At 44.8% G+C, this 17,272-nt stretch overlaps 1 protein-coding gene across 4 annotated transcripts; it reads left to right on the top strand.

Moving 5' to 3' along the window:
• The first annotated feature begins 60 nt into the window (after window positions 1–60).
• ankrd50l (ankyrin repeat domain 50-like) lies at window positions 61–16,580 on the top strand. 4 transcript variants are annotated; one of them, XM_041951010.1, is made up of 5 exons: window positions 155–189; window positions 2,354–2,442; window positions 4,346–5,129; window positions 10,704–10,921; window positions 11,984–16,580. In XM_041951010.1, the coding sequence occupies exons 3-5, from the start codon at window positions 4,690–4,692 to the stop codon at window positions 15,538–15,540; spliced, it is 4,215 nt and encodes a 1,404-aa protein (XP_041806944.1). In that variant the 5' UTR covers window positions 155–189; window positions 2,354–2,442; window positions 4,346–4,689; the 3' UTR covers window positions 15,541–16,580. The 4 variants fall into 4 exon arrangements, with proteins under 4 accessions (XP_041806943.1, XP_041806944.1, XP_041806942.1 ...); XM_041951009.1 differs by lacking the exon at window positions 2,354–2,442 and having other exon boundaries at window positions 61–189; XM_041951008.1 differs by lacking the exons at window positions 155–189; window positions 2,354–2,442 and adding an exon at window positions 4,114–4,251.
• The last annotated feature ends 692 nt before the right edge of the window (window positions 16,581–17,272 follow it).

Below are 17,272 nucleotides of genomic sequence, written 5' to 3' on the forward strand. Positions count from 1 at the left end.
GACAGGCGCAGCGAGAGGGGAGGACGGTGTTTGGACCGCGCAGGACACCTGCACCAGAAAGAACAAGTTCACCTTTAACGTGAAGGATTGTGGGAGTGGAAAGCCCACACGTGATTGGATCCGGTAAAGTGCGGCGGTTTGACGGAAAGGAGAGTGAAGGAGGGAGACGGATGGAGAGCGCTTTCTCAGGTGAGACCGTGTTTACTGCTCTAATAACTCAGTCACGGCATGTTGGGAGGAGAGAAACGGGATTTCTGACTTTGGGAGCGTTGTCGGAAACAAGCCGACAAAGTATTTGGGCAGCGCGTTGTGTTTTTGTTTACAATGGCGTCGACCGCCGCGCCTGATGAACGAGGTCAGTTAAAACACACATTAGCGGTAGATTATAGTTTTATTACACTCGCCAGTGGCGGTGGAGGCGGACAGGAGAGCTGCTGCGGATCACCTGTAGACTCCGACCGTGAGGTGAAGGAGTCCACAGCGAGGAGCTGATTGGCTGTAATGTCTCGGTAGGACACGGTAGACTGTCCGCAGCAGACAGTCATTTATGCTGGGAAGCGGAGACGGCGATTCAGGGTTCAAAAAATGATGCGGAGAGAGGTAAATGGGATGAAAACAGTTCCAAAAACCAACCCTTTAAAGATTAAACATCCCTCTAAAACCTAAACATTCCATATAAAGGTCTTAGCTAACGAACACAGGTACTTCATTTGGACATGCGTGGTGAGTCCTGTAAAACGTTTTTCGGAAATAAGCTCACTCGCTTTTCACAAAAAAAACATTTTGTGCTTTAGGGGGAGTTTCGAGCTCTAACTATTCATTTTTGACAAACAATAGTTGATTCATTTTGTGAAGCGTCTGCCCGCCGGTTGCTTGGCAACATCAGTAGACTCCCCAAAGTCACTGTCTGCTGTTTTGTCTTTGGCCAGGAAATAGCCTGGTCCAGCAAGTGTATCTCCCCCTTAAAACCACACATTTATACATGTCTGTTTGTTTATGGAAGAAACAGATATAATACAGTTTGTTTATTAGTGGCTTTAGAACTGTTAGTTGGTGTATTTTTTAACTTTGGACAAAACCTGGGTCACTGCTTCCTGTCATGCTAAGCTAGGCTAATCGCTTCCCGACCTTAGGTTTATGTTTAATGCACAGACATGCGAGCAGTGATCCTAATCTGACTCGCACTCGCATTTCCCAAAATGTCGAACTTCCCTTTCCCTTCAATATGGAGCAAGAGCCACGAGGCCATTAGTTAGCTTTGTATAAACACTAGGAGGACGGGACACAGCCAGACTGGGACCAGTTGACAGGCAGCTAGTGGAGACACCAGGAAGTTAACCGTGAAATAGTCTGGCATATAATCGCCCATACAGGAGTGAACTACCATTTTTTACACTTCCTTTTTTTGTACAATTGAGATGTAGCGTATTAGTTAGTGAGTTTTAAAGGTGCTGGTAGGTGGTCTTGGTTATTTTGGACAGATCCTAGCTAGCTGTTTCACCCATTTTCAGTCTTTATGCTAAGCTACACTAGCCAGCTGCTGGGTCCAGCCTCATATGTAATGTACAGACATGAGTGTGATATCAATCTTCTCGTCTGACTCTGGCAAAAAAAAAAAAAAAGAATTCCCAAAATGTCAAACTATTTACTGAAGACATACAGAAACAAATGTAAAAGAAAAAAGGAAGACAATTTGTGGTTTTAGAAGGACTTCAGTGGTGTTACTATTTCTTTCTTTATTCTCCCACTACATCTGTGCAGTGTCTTCACTGGTTGCCTAGCAACTTCATTCAGTACAGTGACATGCACTCAAGTAATCAGGTTAGACTACAGTCTGCTGTCTCCAGTAAGCTGATTTCTTAAATGTAAACGAGAAACCCGCTTTCCTAACTGGGATTACAGGAAACTGACTTCTCCCTAGATGACTCCTGGAGAATGCCTGTTTCTTGGCCACGTACACACCTTGCCACGTTTCTTATCAGCTTGTTAGAGTGTGCATATGGCTGACGAAATCTGGGTCAGATTGGGCACATATTGCCATAATAGCAGGGCGGCAGAATGAAGGTGGAGATCATTACATGCAGCGATGCATCATTGTGTGAAATGTGAACAATGAATTCCATCTGAAGTCAGATTTAAATGGAAACTGACAAAAAGTAGCGTCTAGAAGAATAAAAAAGTTATTTTCCACTACAGAAGATGTGAAGTACAGTATAATAAAATATGTAATGCTTCTGAATGGGGGTCAGGGCCCGGAGACAAATCTGATTACTGCCCTTTTTTATGTACACTACGTGTAAACACATCCCAAAAAAACTACAAAAATTAAATTGACTTTGTTTGACTTCTGCAGGCTGCATGTCAGTGAAGCGCTCTACAGACGCTGCTCCTGGCCTTGGCTGCATGGGCATTTTTACAGGTTTAGAGGACTTTGTAAATACCGTAAGTCACAACAAGAATGTAGACAACTTCACTGCTTGCTGTCAGTTCTCCTCATTACTGTTTTCAGTGTCCTGCTGAAACAACACATCTCTTCATTGTCCCATTTTCAGTGTTTGGTGCTCGTCACCAGACTTTATAGAGCACGCCGTCTCCACCTGTAGGAGGGTATATCTTTTCAGTGGGAAAACCATACAGGCTGAGTGCTGCACATGTGAAAATGCATTAGCTTACAGGAGATTCAGCTGGCAGTTTTATTGTTTCCCGTTAGCTCTCTGAATCATGCTGTCGCCAGGCTGTCATGTTGTAGATGATGTGCACAGCAGTTATGCTTTTTTCTGCACAATTCCCTCAAGTGTTCAATCAGGGTTACTATCCGACAGCTTCAGCTTGGAGTGGCTGATGTTTGATTAGTCACTGACTTGAAATGCAGAGCAGTGTGCACTCTCATCACCCTGTTGACTTTGTCACAGAAGCCTTTGACATTCCTCGTCCGGATTCCTTCAGGGTTTTTAATCAGAGGTTCAGCCATCTTGAATGGATTTTTCATTGCCCTTTACGTAGTTTTTTCTTCAAATTAACCTACAGTATTCAAATGTTAGCATCGCTGAGAGAGCAGAGAGGTGCAGATGCCACTGTGTTTCATCCTGAAGGCTTTTATCGCATCCCCTCCTCATGTACAGTGAGTCACAGGGCTCAGTGTATGTGTTCTGGGTGTACAGTGTGTGCACAATGGATAAATGACAAGCTAAATACACTTAAAGGTGGCAGCTTGTAGTCTTAAATTGATAAAATTTTGAACATGCTATTGGTGGCACATTACCTAAAAATGAAACACATGGTGGAAATTGCTCACAGTTCCTCACAGCTGATTATACAGTGTGGAAAAAATGTGGAGGCCGGTGTGACGCCGTGTAAAACCAATTCTTCAGATCTGATTTTGGCAGCAGCTTTCTGAAGTCTGAGTTTTATTAGCATTATTTGCCGGGTGTCACTTTCCTCTTTACTCAGATTGGTACAGCAGGTTTTAAGCTTTGTTTATAGTTGCAGGAGACATTGTTGTTCAGGCCTCGGCAGACTGCACGTCAGCTACGAGCACGCTCGGTGACATTAATGCTCAGCGTGTTGTTTGCAGCAGTACTTCTCCGAAACGCGAGAGGGCAAACAAACAATGTGTGAGGAAACAAGAAGTCAACAAGTTTTAACCAAACAGCCCAAAACTCAAAGATATTCCTGACGCAATGATCTCAACTTATTATCATCAACCAAAAGTATATCTGAATGAAATTAATTTCAAGGGTCATGCTGTGATGACAGAAGCACCTCAGAAGACTAAAAAGCACATGGAACCAGGTGACACATCTGCATAATGTAGCTTTTGGTGGATAAATCAACTTAAAAGCAAAGCTTGAGGTGTGGTGTTGCCCTGTGACTGAACCTTGACCCCAGGTAACCCCTCCCACCTGTCAGCTGTAGAATTGCTCACAGCCACACGAGTCCTCCCTCTCCCCTCTCCTCTCCCTCTGCCCTCCTGTGCATGTCTTGACATGCCGAGAAACACCAAGGGAGGGAGGAGACAAAAAAAAAAACAAGAAAAACCAGAGAGCATGAGAGACAGAGATACAGAGAGAGGGAGGTGTGAGCTCTGAGGGTTGTAAAGAGCTGAGGGTGTGAGAAAGGGAAGGGAATTTCATGCTAAAGCTGTAGTCTGTGATCAATGCTTGAAATCTGAAGAGGAGCGGGACGGAAACTGAGAGGAGGGAAGACTGTGGCTGTAATTGGAAGTCGGAGGACGGCTCAGTCAGGGGAGGGGTGAGATACTGTGTCATTATATCTGTGAAAACCATGCTGTCAGTTCCTCTCTTGACTCATTCCTGTTGCCTCTTTCTGATTTCTGACTGCACAGCTCCAAGATCTCCAGGACAGGCATGACGAACGGCAGTGACCATGGATCCCCCTCTTCGCTTTGGCGTTTCAAACGGAGCAACCAAAAAAAGCATGACAAATCCGAGTAACGAAAATGAGGCGGTGAACCATTAGCTGACTTAACCTTTCCTGCCAGCCATACACCTCAAGACCTGCAGGGGAAGGACGGCCACAGATAATAATCGCCTGATGCAACACTTTCAGGAACTGACAGTGTGATACCCAGGCATTGCCCGGAGCTGTCACAAACTGCAGCTCAACCTGAAAGTAAAGTTGCTGGAGGAGTATGGGCCGTGGAGTTCAGAGCACTGAGTTGTCCCCTGGATGTCAGACCCCCAGGAACAAATGAGTAGCAGTGGATTTGGCAGCCTGCTCCAGGGCAGGCGTTTCTACTGCCGGGAATGGGCCCTGGACAAGCTGCGGCGCTGCCTGGACACCCGCACCGTGCCGGGACATCCGCCTGGGGTGCTGGTGACAGGGGGCCCCGGAGCCGGGAAGACCGCCCTTTGCACTGAGGTGGTGTGGCCCACCTCGAAGGCAGGCCTGGCAGCCGGGCTGGCACCACGCTGCCTGGCCTCCCACTTCTGCCAGAGGGAGGACCAGAGGAGTACGGTGCTGTGGAGGTTTGTCCTGGGCCTGGTGGAGCAGCTGATGGCCTCACCTCTCCTCTCTCCTGCCTACAAAGACATCCTCAACAGCCCGTCTGTATCCTCTGCTCTGGAACCTCTCACCTGTCAAAGAGACCCTGATGACACCTTCAAGAGGTTTGTACCTTATTTTTTCTAAGTTTTCTCTTAAAAATTGAGGGTGCCATTTTTTTGATGTGACAGTCTGGATCAGAGGAGGGTTGCCCTTTATGGGAAATTTCAAGGGTGCCAAACGAGAAGGAGACTAAAGTTAACGAAATGTAACAAGCATGAAACCTATCCAGGCTTTCGGCATGTGTGTGCATGTTCCAGAGCGTGGCTCACTCCCAGCTCGGCACTGCAGAGTTTCTGAATAATCGTGTAAACCCTGCTATTGCTGATGAAAGCGGGCGCAAGTGAACAAAGTTACTTCCACACAAGTGGTTTGTCAGATTCAGTCAGAACTGAAACGGCGGCGTAAAACCTGTGCCACAAGTTCCTTTTGTTTTGTAAATAGTCAGTTTCAACACGCGATTGTGGCGACCAAAACTGTTTGATGTTTGTAGTAATTTAGACGGGATAATCTCATGGCCATGAGGAAGTAATCAGGTCTGCTGTCAATCGGACGAGCTGCGGTTTGAGATCACAGACACATTAACGACCCGTTTTGTCCTCTGTAACGGAAAAGCCAGCTGGATGACTTAAATTGATTTGCTGCCTATTACTGCAGTTCCAGTCAGGGCTAGGCAAAACATTTGAAATCTGTGTCACAAGAATATTTTCCTTCCATCTGTACACGTAATATGACAGTATGTACTACCAACTATCAGACATGAACTTCCTCCTGTCGATGTTATGTCTTGATAATCTCTGTATACCAGTGCTCATATGATTTTTACATCAATGTGGTGAAATACATTGATTTGTTGGGTATTTAATTTGATTGGTTAAAAATTCTGATATCATGATAGAATTCCACTGGAAGTTAACAAACGATGATATTGAATTTTAGGTGATTTGTTTCATGAAAATAACCTTTTAATATTCTGAGGTGCTTTTGTCATCACAGTGTGCCCCTTGAAATCCATTTCATTCTGACTTGCTTTTAGATGATTAATAACGTAGTTGCTATGTCTGCAGCACTGACGGCCATTCAAAGAGCTCCTCAATCCACCTCTGAAAACCGGACATGAGCTCCTGCTCACGTTGTGGGAAAAAAGATCCATGAACGCTTTAAGGCTGCGCCTATTTGTTTCTAAATAGAGGTGATTCTCTGCAGGTGTTTGGACGATCAACAGACAAAAAGTTTCAAAGCCTGTAGTAAAACATGCGGCCGTGACATCTCACAGCAAAGAGAGGCCATTACAGTCACAGGAGAAAGACGGCAGCGGCTATTCTTCCTCGTCTTATATTTATTTCTCCTCTCATAATGCAGCCCATTCACTACACACACAATGGGCCTCCAGTGTGAATGAATGCTACAGTGTTATTTACGACACAACATCCTTTCAGAGAGGGAAAAAAAGAATAAAGAGGTGAAAAATGCCTCCAGTACCCCAGCGACCATCTCAGCACCAGTCAGCGAGGTCACTCTCCTCTCCAGGACTTTTTCACTCTCTCCCGGTGTGTTTACTCAGCGACGAGTCTGAGGACTTTTACACTCCTCCTGTGTTTGCTTACCTCTGGTGTGAAGTACCGAGCTGGATTCCACATTCCCCTCAGACTGGCTCACAGCCAGCCGCTGTTTGTGTTTGTAGCTCTTGTGAGAGAAAGTGGCTGCGGGCGAAACACTGCCATGTGAGAACAGCCGTCGACAAACTGATGAAACAGGGGTTTGAATTGTCCATGAAGGGGCCACATGAAGTAGCCGGGAGCCAGCTGCAGTCAGCAAGTCATTAGCTCCTCGCTGAACTTTTATGTGGTGCTGCTGCCTCTGCCTGAAACCTTCAGTAGTTAGATTTAAAGTTCACCAAGTTGGTCTTTTTCTGCTAATTTAAATCATAACTGCAGAAACAAGTGGATGTGTTAATGGTTTGTTAGCTTTACATTGATTACATACATCTAGTTCGGTTTACTTGGCCTTGGAAACAAAGTTAAGTTGTTTTTTATGTGTAAAACACAACTTTTTTTTATAATCAGGGTTGTATATTGCTTATGCAGATGGTTTGCTTGACAGTTCACAGTCAGCAGATGGATGAAATAGTCGTTTAGTTGTCTCATCTCATCATGCAGTCATGTGGTTGGCCCACTTTGCTTTTAAACCCCGTGCTGCTGGAATTAAGCTCAATTCTCATCTTGTGATATTTTCTTTTAACCTTGTTAGTAGTCTGCTTGTTCTTCTTGTTATTGCTGCCAACTCTGGCAGGGCCTTCTGAAAAAGAGTTTTCTCCTTCTATTTTTGAAAAAGTTTAAATGAAAATTTAATAGAAGAAGAAGTTAAAGATGTGGTGTCGCAAAAGCAGTTTTTCAATCAGGTCATCCCTGACTGTAAAAGTAAAGAGCTGCAAATCTGCTTTTCTCACTGGTTTTTGCTCCCAAACTCAGTAGCAAGACAACGCAATGTTATGTTCTGAATTATACATTTCATGACATGTTTTATATCAAAATGCATGCCGGAATAGGTAACATGTACATACGAATATAATACAATAGAAGAAAAAGAAAAGGCAACAATAACAATAGGAGACAATAGGAAAAAAAAACACATCACATTGACTAACACCCCACAAACATGGACTACATTCACAAACATTCACATACAGTATGGCTCAGTAATTACCACAGACCACAGTACCCAAAAGCACTCTCACCACATCTGGATCTTATTCTAGGTTCAGTTAGAAACCACCACCTGATGGTCTGAGAGGCCTGGTTGGATTGTATTCTGTGAGCAAGTCAGAAAGCCAGTGAAGTGAAGCGTGTGCCTTTCAGGCAACCTCCTAGTTATTGAAGGCTTGATCGTGACCTCTACAGGTCAAAGGTCAGGCGCAGACCTGTGTCCGGGACTTTGTCGGCTTAATCGAGCGCAAGATCTTAAACGGCAATAAAAGGTTCATTACACTTCCTCCTCTGTCGAACTGAAAGTGTGCCCGGTGAGGGAGTGCCGCTTTAATCAGATGACTAAAGCACAGAGGTATGATAAGATTGTAGCAGTCATGGTCAGGGCAGGGTTTAAATGGGTTTTTAATTACTGGATATGTTCAGTGATTTAAGTCAATGCTGCTACTACTAAGTTGCAGCCCTGAAGAGGTTTTTTACACTATTTCTCACAGCAAGTGCACTATACTTTACAATTTAGTATATGTATATGTATCTGGATGTGGGTGGTTTACCACCTCTTCTGAATAATTTCCAGGGGTACACTGTAATAATATACATGGCCTGAGGTAAATGATGAAGCACCTCCTAATAAGTGAACCTAGTTAAAATGGAATTGGAACAAATGTGTTAATTTATCAACAGTTTAAGGGAGGAATAGTTAATTTTTTGTGTTTCAGTGCATGGTGAATGCAGTAATGATGACAGTATCATCCACCTCAGTCCCAAGTTGATGGGCGAACTGTAGCGGGTCTATAGATGGGTTGGCTACGGGGTGGAGATGGACAAAGACCAGCCTGTCCAGGGTCTTCATCATGTGTGCATGTAGCCAGTTGTAGTGAAGGGTAAAATGTGACAGCTTGGGGCCACAGCAGCACGGAGACGACCATCAGCCACCAAGCTGCAGCCACAGCCAGGACGAAGATGAGGGAAGACCTGGAGAGGACAGTATGAGAAGTGGCAGAAGTATGATGACATCCAGCTGAACTGGGCATGGCTGAAGTCACCTGGGGACGGAGCTGGTAGAGCAATAGGGGGACAGAGAGGGGAAAGAGGGGGATCAGGAATGTTTTTTTATGCAAAAGGATCTCATATTCTACAGCAAGTGGTTTGACTCATCTCATTTCTTGACCATGCCAATAAATCCATACCAAATAGAAAAAATACATTATGTTGAAATGAATCAGTTCCTCCTTGAATTAATTTTGTGAATGAACCAGAATAAGTTAAATTACAACTAACCTGTGTGCTGTGCCTGTATTTGTACCCACCTAGACCTTTTCCTTTTTTTTTTTTTTTTTTTTTTTAAGGGTTCTTCAGGTTTTCTTAAAACCATGTTTAAAGAAAACATGCTTGGTGACTAAAGGTGACTGGGCCTTCTGGTCAGTCTTAAACACAGACATTAACACTAATAACAGCACACACACAAACACACACCCTGTGTTTGTTACAGGATATTTGACTGAAGTTCAGCCTCTGAGTGACCCATTCAGACCAGACGGCTGTCACAGGTTAATCACTGTTTGTCACCTGTAAAACAGACCCCTGTCTGTAGTTGTAGTTCTGTAACACAGAATTAAACCAGACCTGGTACAAATATTTACTAAACTTGTTAACTTTTACGGTATTAAATGTAGCTTCTGACTTTTTTTTTTTTACAGTGGAGGTTCATTATGCTGCTGTAAGCACAGTGGTGTGCATTTTGTTTTTGTTGTTGTCCATTGTTTGTTTAGAATTTGTTGTATATTGTCGTTGTGAGATATAGACCAATAATTATATCAATTGTTCTCTCGTGTTTTCACATTCCACCAGCAAACAAAGAACCAAAAAAAAAAACGGAAAAGCAAGAAAATGAATTCAGAAGAGCAATCGTAATTTTTTCTAGTAGTAAAATGTGGACCAAAGTGTCAGACTGACGGACAGACCGACCTTGCAATCTATAAAGTCATGCGTGCATGGGAAAAAAAAGTGACAAAAGATTTTTATTTATTTCACCTTTATATGAAAAGTGAGATCAACGTTCTGAAGTTTTTTAATATTTGTGGTTGACGATGCGAAAAGATGTGGTCAGTATCTGCTATATGCTAAATCAGTAAACATCTTTACAACTTTCTCCAAACCTAGATTAAACACAGGCCTGGCACTGCTTGGCTTTGTTAGCACAGGGTGAACATGGGTTTCTATAATAACTAGGATTACTATAAAGTTACCATAACATCAATATAGATGTCAGAAAACAGAGATGTTTTTTGTCTTGTCTTTGGCTCAGGTGTATTTTTACTGCAGCATCTGGTACTATCAATGTTTTTCTCAAGAACCCCTGCTTCCCTAATACAAGTTGCACTTTTATTCTGAAGTTTTCATGTACCAGCAGCTCTTCAGGCGTCTTAGGACATTTGTTGGTCTATTCTTTCTGATGCATTATGTACAAGTGGTCAATTTTTTGAGCATGTTGTATTGTTTTCATATTTTAAAGTTTGCAAACCACTTCTTCGCATACAGGCTGAATTCATTACAAATCTTTTCATTGCTTTTATTGTTAGGGAGAGGAGGATATAGGGATGTACAGGTATGGTCACAATATAGAACATTGACCATTGTCTATCTAGCAATATACTAGGTTTCAACCTAGTCTTGTCTGAACTGACATTATGTCTGAAAGCCTGAGCATTGTGTTAAGATTGTGAAATAGATTCTCGAAGTGGACTTGCCTCAAGTCAGGCATTGATTTAATTCAGTGTCACTGATGTATGTGTGAAAGAGTTTGACCAGCTGTGTTTATCTGTGATGTAATTACACTGCGACTCCTGCAACACAACTCCTGTATTTTTTACATGCTAGTCTTAAATTTAATCTCTTCCTTTGTGTGTCTGTCTCTTTCTCAAATGTCCTTAGAGCAGTGTTGGGACCCCTGTTGGACCTTCCTCCTCCTGCCCAGACTCTGATGGTGGTAGTGGACTCCCTGGACGTGGGACATGGGCCAGGTCAAAGAAGTGGGAAGAGCGGCTCCATTGCAGAGCTCCTGGCCACCAATCAACATCTGCTGCCCAGCTGGCTGCTGCTGGTCTGCTCCGTCCGCCGCCACAACAAGGCTGTGTGCAAGATGTTCTCATGTATGAAGAAATAATAACTCATCTTAATGGGCGTTGCACTTCGAAATATTATTGTGTTATAAATTTTAGCCTGTGTGGGGCCGGACAGGTACCTACATGAACTACCTCAGGCATGTGTGTGATGGATATTGAGCAGCCATGATTTGACATTGAAAGTTTTTTGAGTGACTGCTATTTACTTGCTTCAACAAATCTCAAATCATCTTTTTTCTGCTCTGATAAAAGGGAGGTGCTTATACAGTTATATAGTACAGCACTGTATGCGGTTCCTCTCCTCAGGTCTAAAATCACAGGTCTTTCACTAAGGTCGTCTCTATCATAAACACTTGCAATTTAACACATTCCAAGGGAAAAAGAATACTACATGTGTCTACAACAACATGTTGCTGTGTCAAAAACAAAAAAACGAGCAAGAAAATACTGTACCTCTAGATGGTTGTCAATACACGTATTAAAGAGGGACAGAAATGGATGGCAGGGAGAGGAAAACGGAGACAAAAATGTTCCAAAAACGTTGCGAAGTTCTGTAAAACCTAAATAAAACACAATGTGATAATTTGCTCATCCTTTTTGACATACTCAGTTTGAAACAGTGCAAGACAATATATTAAATGTTTTGCTTCATCAACTTTAATGATTTTTGTAAATATATGCTTATTCTTAATCTTTTGGCCGCATTATGTTCAAACTAGTTGGGACAGGGGCAATAAAAGACACTCCAAAAACACCTGTAACGTTCCTCAGGTAAACAGGATGATTGGTAACAGGTGATAGTATCATGATATGGGTATGAAAGGGGCATCCTCGAATTCTCGGTTGTTCACAAGCAAGAATTGGTTCATGAATGGTTCACCAGTTTGTGAAATACATGACTGTGTAAAACATATTAACACAGGAACACTTCATAAAACTGTTGTTTTTTATGTTTTACGCTGTATGCCAAAATTTGCAAATTAAGGCTCTAATGTAGGCTGATAAAATGTATGCTAGGTAAATAAGTAACAAGTAAACAAGTAAAAATATTGTGTTAAAAACCTGAACTATTTTTGTCTGTGTTTGTAGGTTTTCGTAAACTCTGTCTGGATGATCTGCGGAAGCCCCCGCCAGTCCGTGACGTGCAACAGTACATCCTTTGCCGGCTGGATGAAGAAGCAGCACTTCGCCGTCAGCTCACCCCTGACACTGCTGACATGCTGAATCTGCTGCACATTAAGAGTGGCGGCTGCTTGCTCTTCCTTGAGCGTGTGCTGGATGGTGTGGCAGGTGCATTGGTAGGTCTCCGGGAGATCCGGGACATCCCCGGGACTCTCAATGGTCTCTACCTGTGGTTGTGCCAGAGACTGTTCCCTCGGGGGCTCTTTGTCTATGTCAGGCCTCTCCTCAGTGTCCTCTTGGCTGCCCCGAGCCCCCTCACACCCCAGCAGCTGTTCACAGCAGTCTGGACACATGACACCTTGCTCAGCCTGCAGGACTTCCAGAACAAGCTCAGAACCCTCTCTCCTCTCCTGATTGATGGCCCTGGTGGCACCAAACTACTTTTCCATGCCAGCTTTGCTGAGTGGCTAACGGACGTTAAGTATTGCACACAGAGGTACCTGTGTAGCAGAACAGAGGGCCACAGCATGCTTGCCATGGCTCTGACTTTGCAGGGACCCCACCTGGACATTGACAACATTTGCCAGCTAGCCACACATTTACTTTGCTCAGGGCACCACAAAAATAACCCCTCATTATTAGCACTGTGGATGCTGTGGGTAGGTGTGCCTGCTTTTCCTCCTAGCAGCAGTAGTTCCCTCACCACATCCTTAAACCAACCTCATGTTCTGGTCAATCAGGAAGTCCTTCAGCTGTTAATGAGGAGTGGACTCATCTCTGCAGACTTTTTTTCAGATGCAGACCCGAGCGTTGGAGTGCATTGCATAGGTGAAGAGGAGACTAATAAACGACAGCCATTTGAAAGGGAGGTGTCTGTAAATAAGCTGCTAGACAGTGGGGTGTCTGTAAACCAGCCTAACTCTAGAGATGGACAGATCTTGCTTGCCAGTGCAGCCCATGAAGGTTCTGCAAATGTAGCCAAACTTCTCCTGACACGTGGATGTGATCCACTGGACAGTGATCATCAAGGTCAGACGCCACTGTCTTTGGCCTCCAGGCAGGGTCATGTCGAAGTGTTGTCTGTGCTCCTGGAATGGGCCAAGAGCCAGGAGCCAGAAACTGCGGTGCGGATGATGGAGCATGTCGACAACGAAGGCTGGACAGCATTGCGCTCTGGAGCCTGGGGAGGACACAGTGAGGCTGTCCGGCTTCTGCTGGATGCAGGGGCAGATGTGGATGGATGCGACAGCGAGGGCCGTACTGCTCTTAGAGCTGCTGCATGGGGGGGTCATGAGGAAATTGTCCTGACGCTGCTGGACTATGGGGCACAGGTTGACAAAGCTGACAGCAAGGGCCGCACACCACTTATTGCTGCTGCATATATGGGACATCATGAAGCTGTGGAGATATTGCTGGACCACAATGCAGAAGTTGACTTAGCTGATGGAGATGGGCGCACTGCTCTGTCAGTCGCTGCTCTCTGTGTGCCGACAGCAGCTGGGGTCAAAGGTTACGGTGAGGTGGCCAGTTTGTTACTGGAGCGTGGCGCAGATCCAGGACACAGAGATCATGATGGAATGACACCATTGCTTCTAGCAGCCTATGAGGGCCATGATGACGTAGTCGAGCTTCTGTTAGAAGCTGGAGCTGATGTAGATGAGACTGCTGGCCCGGATGGCAGTATCTCTGCTGCCGCTGCTGTTACTCCCCTGCTGGCAGCTGCAGCAATGGGCCACATGAAGACAGTGTCACGGCTACTTTTCTGGGGAGCGGCTGTAGACGCCATTGATTGTGAAGGAAGGACGGCACTCTGCCTGGCAGCAGCAAGAGGCAGCGTCGAAGTTGTCCGTGCCCTGCTGGACCGAGGCCTGGACGAGAACCACAAAGATGACCTCGGCTGGACTCCACTGCACGCTGCTGCCTGTGAAGGCCATCGGGCTGTGTGTGCTGCTTTGACAGAGCGAGGCAGCATGGCACGTGTCGGCGATATGGACATTGAAGGACGCACCCCTCTTGTACTGGCTGCCCAGGAAGGTCACTGGAGCACCGTCAGGCTGTTGTTGGACAGACGTTCTCCCATTGACCACAGGGCATATGATGGGCATTCTGCCTTGAGTGCCACCCTGTTGGAGGGCCATGCTGAGGTTGCAGAGCTGCTTATGAGGCGAGGAGCTGATACTGATGTCCGGGATGCAGAGGGAAGGCCTCTGCTCTACCTCCTGGTGCTGGAGGGTCGCCTCGAAATGGCTGCTCTCCTTATAGAGAAGGGGGGCGTGCCCCTGGAGTCCAGAGACTCTGAGGGCCGTACAGCACTTCATGTGGCTTCCTGGCAGGGATGTGTCGATATGGTAGACTTACTTCTAAAGCATGGGGCAAACCCCAATGCAAGGGATACAGAGGGGAGACCACCAATGCATTCAGTGGCTTGGACAGGACATGCTGAAGTGGGACGTCACCTCCTAGAAGCCAGTGGTGTGAATATAGACCTTGCTTGCTACCAAGGGGCAACAGCTTTGAGCATTGCTGCCCAGGAAGGACATGCTAATATTGTTGCAATGCTTCTGGAAAGAGGTGCAAATCCCGATCACATGGATAAATATGGCCGTACTCCAGTCAAAGTGGCTGGGAAACACGGGCATTTTAACATTGTCAGGCTCTTGGAGAGCTATGGAGCCAAGCCATATGTAGGCCTTTTGCCTAACTCTCATACTTTCTCCCCTGTGAAACCCACCAAGATCCTCTCCCCAGGCATCTCAGAGACTAATGGAGGTGAAGCCACAGCCACTACCTCCTCCTCTTCGGTATCTTCTCCTGGCTCCACTGCAGAACGATTCCACTCCATGCAGAGCTCCCAAACCTCATCCACCTGCCACTCACTAGCCACGGTGCAGACAGTGCCAGCTGACAGCCTCAGCTTTATTCAGCAGATCCAACAGCACTCACTGCCCCGCAGTCGTAGCCGCCCCTCCACCCTCCCCCCAGCAGGGAGCTCAGGCATGGGCAGCCTCCATGGAAGCAGCCAGAGGCATCCCAAAGGCAGCCCCCCTCCCACTGTTTGCACAGTCACTGCGATGGTGCACAACTGCGAACTGCCTCAGAAAGGCTTTTCGTCCGGACATGAATATCATGACATGATGAACAAACAAAACTCAAACTTTGTAAAAACAGACAGGACTAATTACGCTGGTGGTAAATGGCACTCAGTCATGGCCTCCCTTGGGATCATGCCAGGGCAAGACAACCCTGCTGTAGGTGCTAAAAACAGAGAGAGTCCTCCTCTGGGCTACCCATATAGGCTACAGAGCCCACTTCAAGGGGAAGCTTGGGATTCTCTACCCCAGAAGAACATTTTGTCACCTGCTTGCTACAATTTTTCCCCTGTCCCACCTTGTAGTGCCTTGCCAGAGGACATTATGGTCACTATGACAACTACAGACCCGCAACTTAATCTGAAACAGGCCATCAAACTGCAGTTTGAGGGTCCCACCAGTGCAGCCTTACACAAGAGAGAGACACCCCTGTGACTGGTGTTCCAGTACCTGTCCAAATGCTACACTTTCTTCACAAACCTTTTTCATTTACATTGGGACAATATGTGAGTTAGTCCTGGACATTAAGCAACAGTAAGTTAGAGATAGTAACTTTTCAAGCAACACTGCCAAATACTCTGTGATTTCAGCATTTCCAATGGGAAGATCTGATATATACATATATTGGGGTTTGGTCATTTAGTGATTTAGAAAAAATAACTGACATGACTTGATAGTGGAACTAATCCTTAGTTGCAGCCCCAGTGTGTTTATTTTCAGATCATTTTGTGGTATCAAATAAAAGAATAGTTGTCTCTGGTGGCAGACATCTACATTTTAATGACAACCTCTTTGGATATGGACATTTTTGCAGTTCAAGGAGAAGGTGGTTTTCACAGTGTGCAATGACTTTCTGGGTTCAGATGAGAGAGGAAGTGATTCCTTTCCCCACCCCTCTCCAGAAAGCCAGAGGAAAAGCGAACTGAATGACATGAAAGCTTACATTCCTGCCTTTCCGTTGCCTGTTGTGTGTGTTGAACAGGGCTCTCACAGACAAGATCATGCCTATTCATTTAAAGTGTAATTGTGTTTATTTTTAACTTGGACCTTATTTTCCCTTTGTGCTGGGGACTTTATCAGCGCTACACTGAAGAACAGTCCCTATTATGGATCACGTGCGTCTAGGTTGGGTTATGTTTTAAATTATTTTTGCAAGTAAAGACCCCTTTTTTAAGCAGAAACCAACCTTGTTTAAGAACTATGAGCTTGTGGCCTTGATCTTTATTGAAGCCTTTGATATTTACTATAAACTGGCCTTCATCCCCCATACAGCAGGTCCATCACCGACAGCCAAATACAGTTTGCAGAAAAGCAAGCTCACCAAATCGCGACCTTGTGTGGGGTTTATGATACAAACTGTAAAAGACAGCCAAGTTTACTGAATCAGTTTGGCTCGCTCAGAGTGTGTCTGTGAGCAGGCAGGAAGGAAAGTGAAAATTGGACCATAAAAACTGAGGGTGGATGTGGGAGGGTTGTTGATTCCAAACTTGTGCTGTATGTGGCGGAAAGAAATGTCTAGTTGTTTATCATTTTTCAGTGGATTAATATTTAAATACATTCATTCATTAAAATGGCAAACGATGCCATAAGACTGTCTACCTCTGTGTACGTGTTTAAATGTTTTATTTCATGTACTTTACATCTAAATGTCAGGGACAGCTTCTGATGCTAGCATGATGGTAGTATCGTGCAGAGATGAAAGTCTGGTGGTGGGCTGATGGTGGCCACCTGGGATTATAAAAAGAAACTGGAGAAAGGAGGGATCTGCAGACAGGTCTAATAGTGATTTATCCTCTATTTTCTCATTTATCAGATCTCTTAAATGCTTTAGGCATTTGGACCTTGGGAACTACATTTCTAAACTGGATTTGATGTCATACTAAGGTCTTTTGTCATCATTTGCCCTGATGAAGGTCCAGTGCCTGAAAGGTGTTATTATTTAATACTTGTGTTGGACATAAATTAGCTTTTATTTCTCCATATTTGATTTTTGGACCTGCTTGCACCACAGCATTGTTAGTGTGATGATCCTCTCAAAACAACAATTTTGAACTAAAATATTGCTCCTACAGTTTTTCCATGATTTACTTTGAATCTACAGCTCAATTAATTATGCACAAGAGCTTTTCACTCATTTGCACTTTATATGGCCAGATACTCGTCAGAA

This window comes from Chelmon rostratus, chromosome 13, assembly GCF_017976325.1.
Source record: "Chelmon rostratus isolate fCheRos1 chromosome 13, fCheRos1.pri, whole genome shotgun sequence".
In the NCBI taxonomy this organism is placed as follows: Eukaryota; Metazoa; Chordata; class Actinopteri; order Chaetodontiformes; family Chaetodontidae; genus Chelmon; species Chelmon rostratus.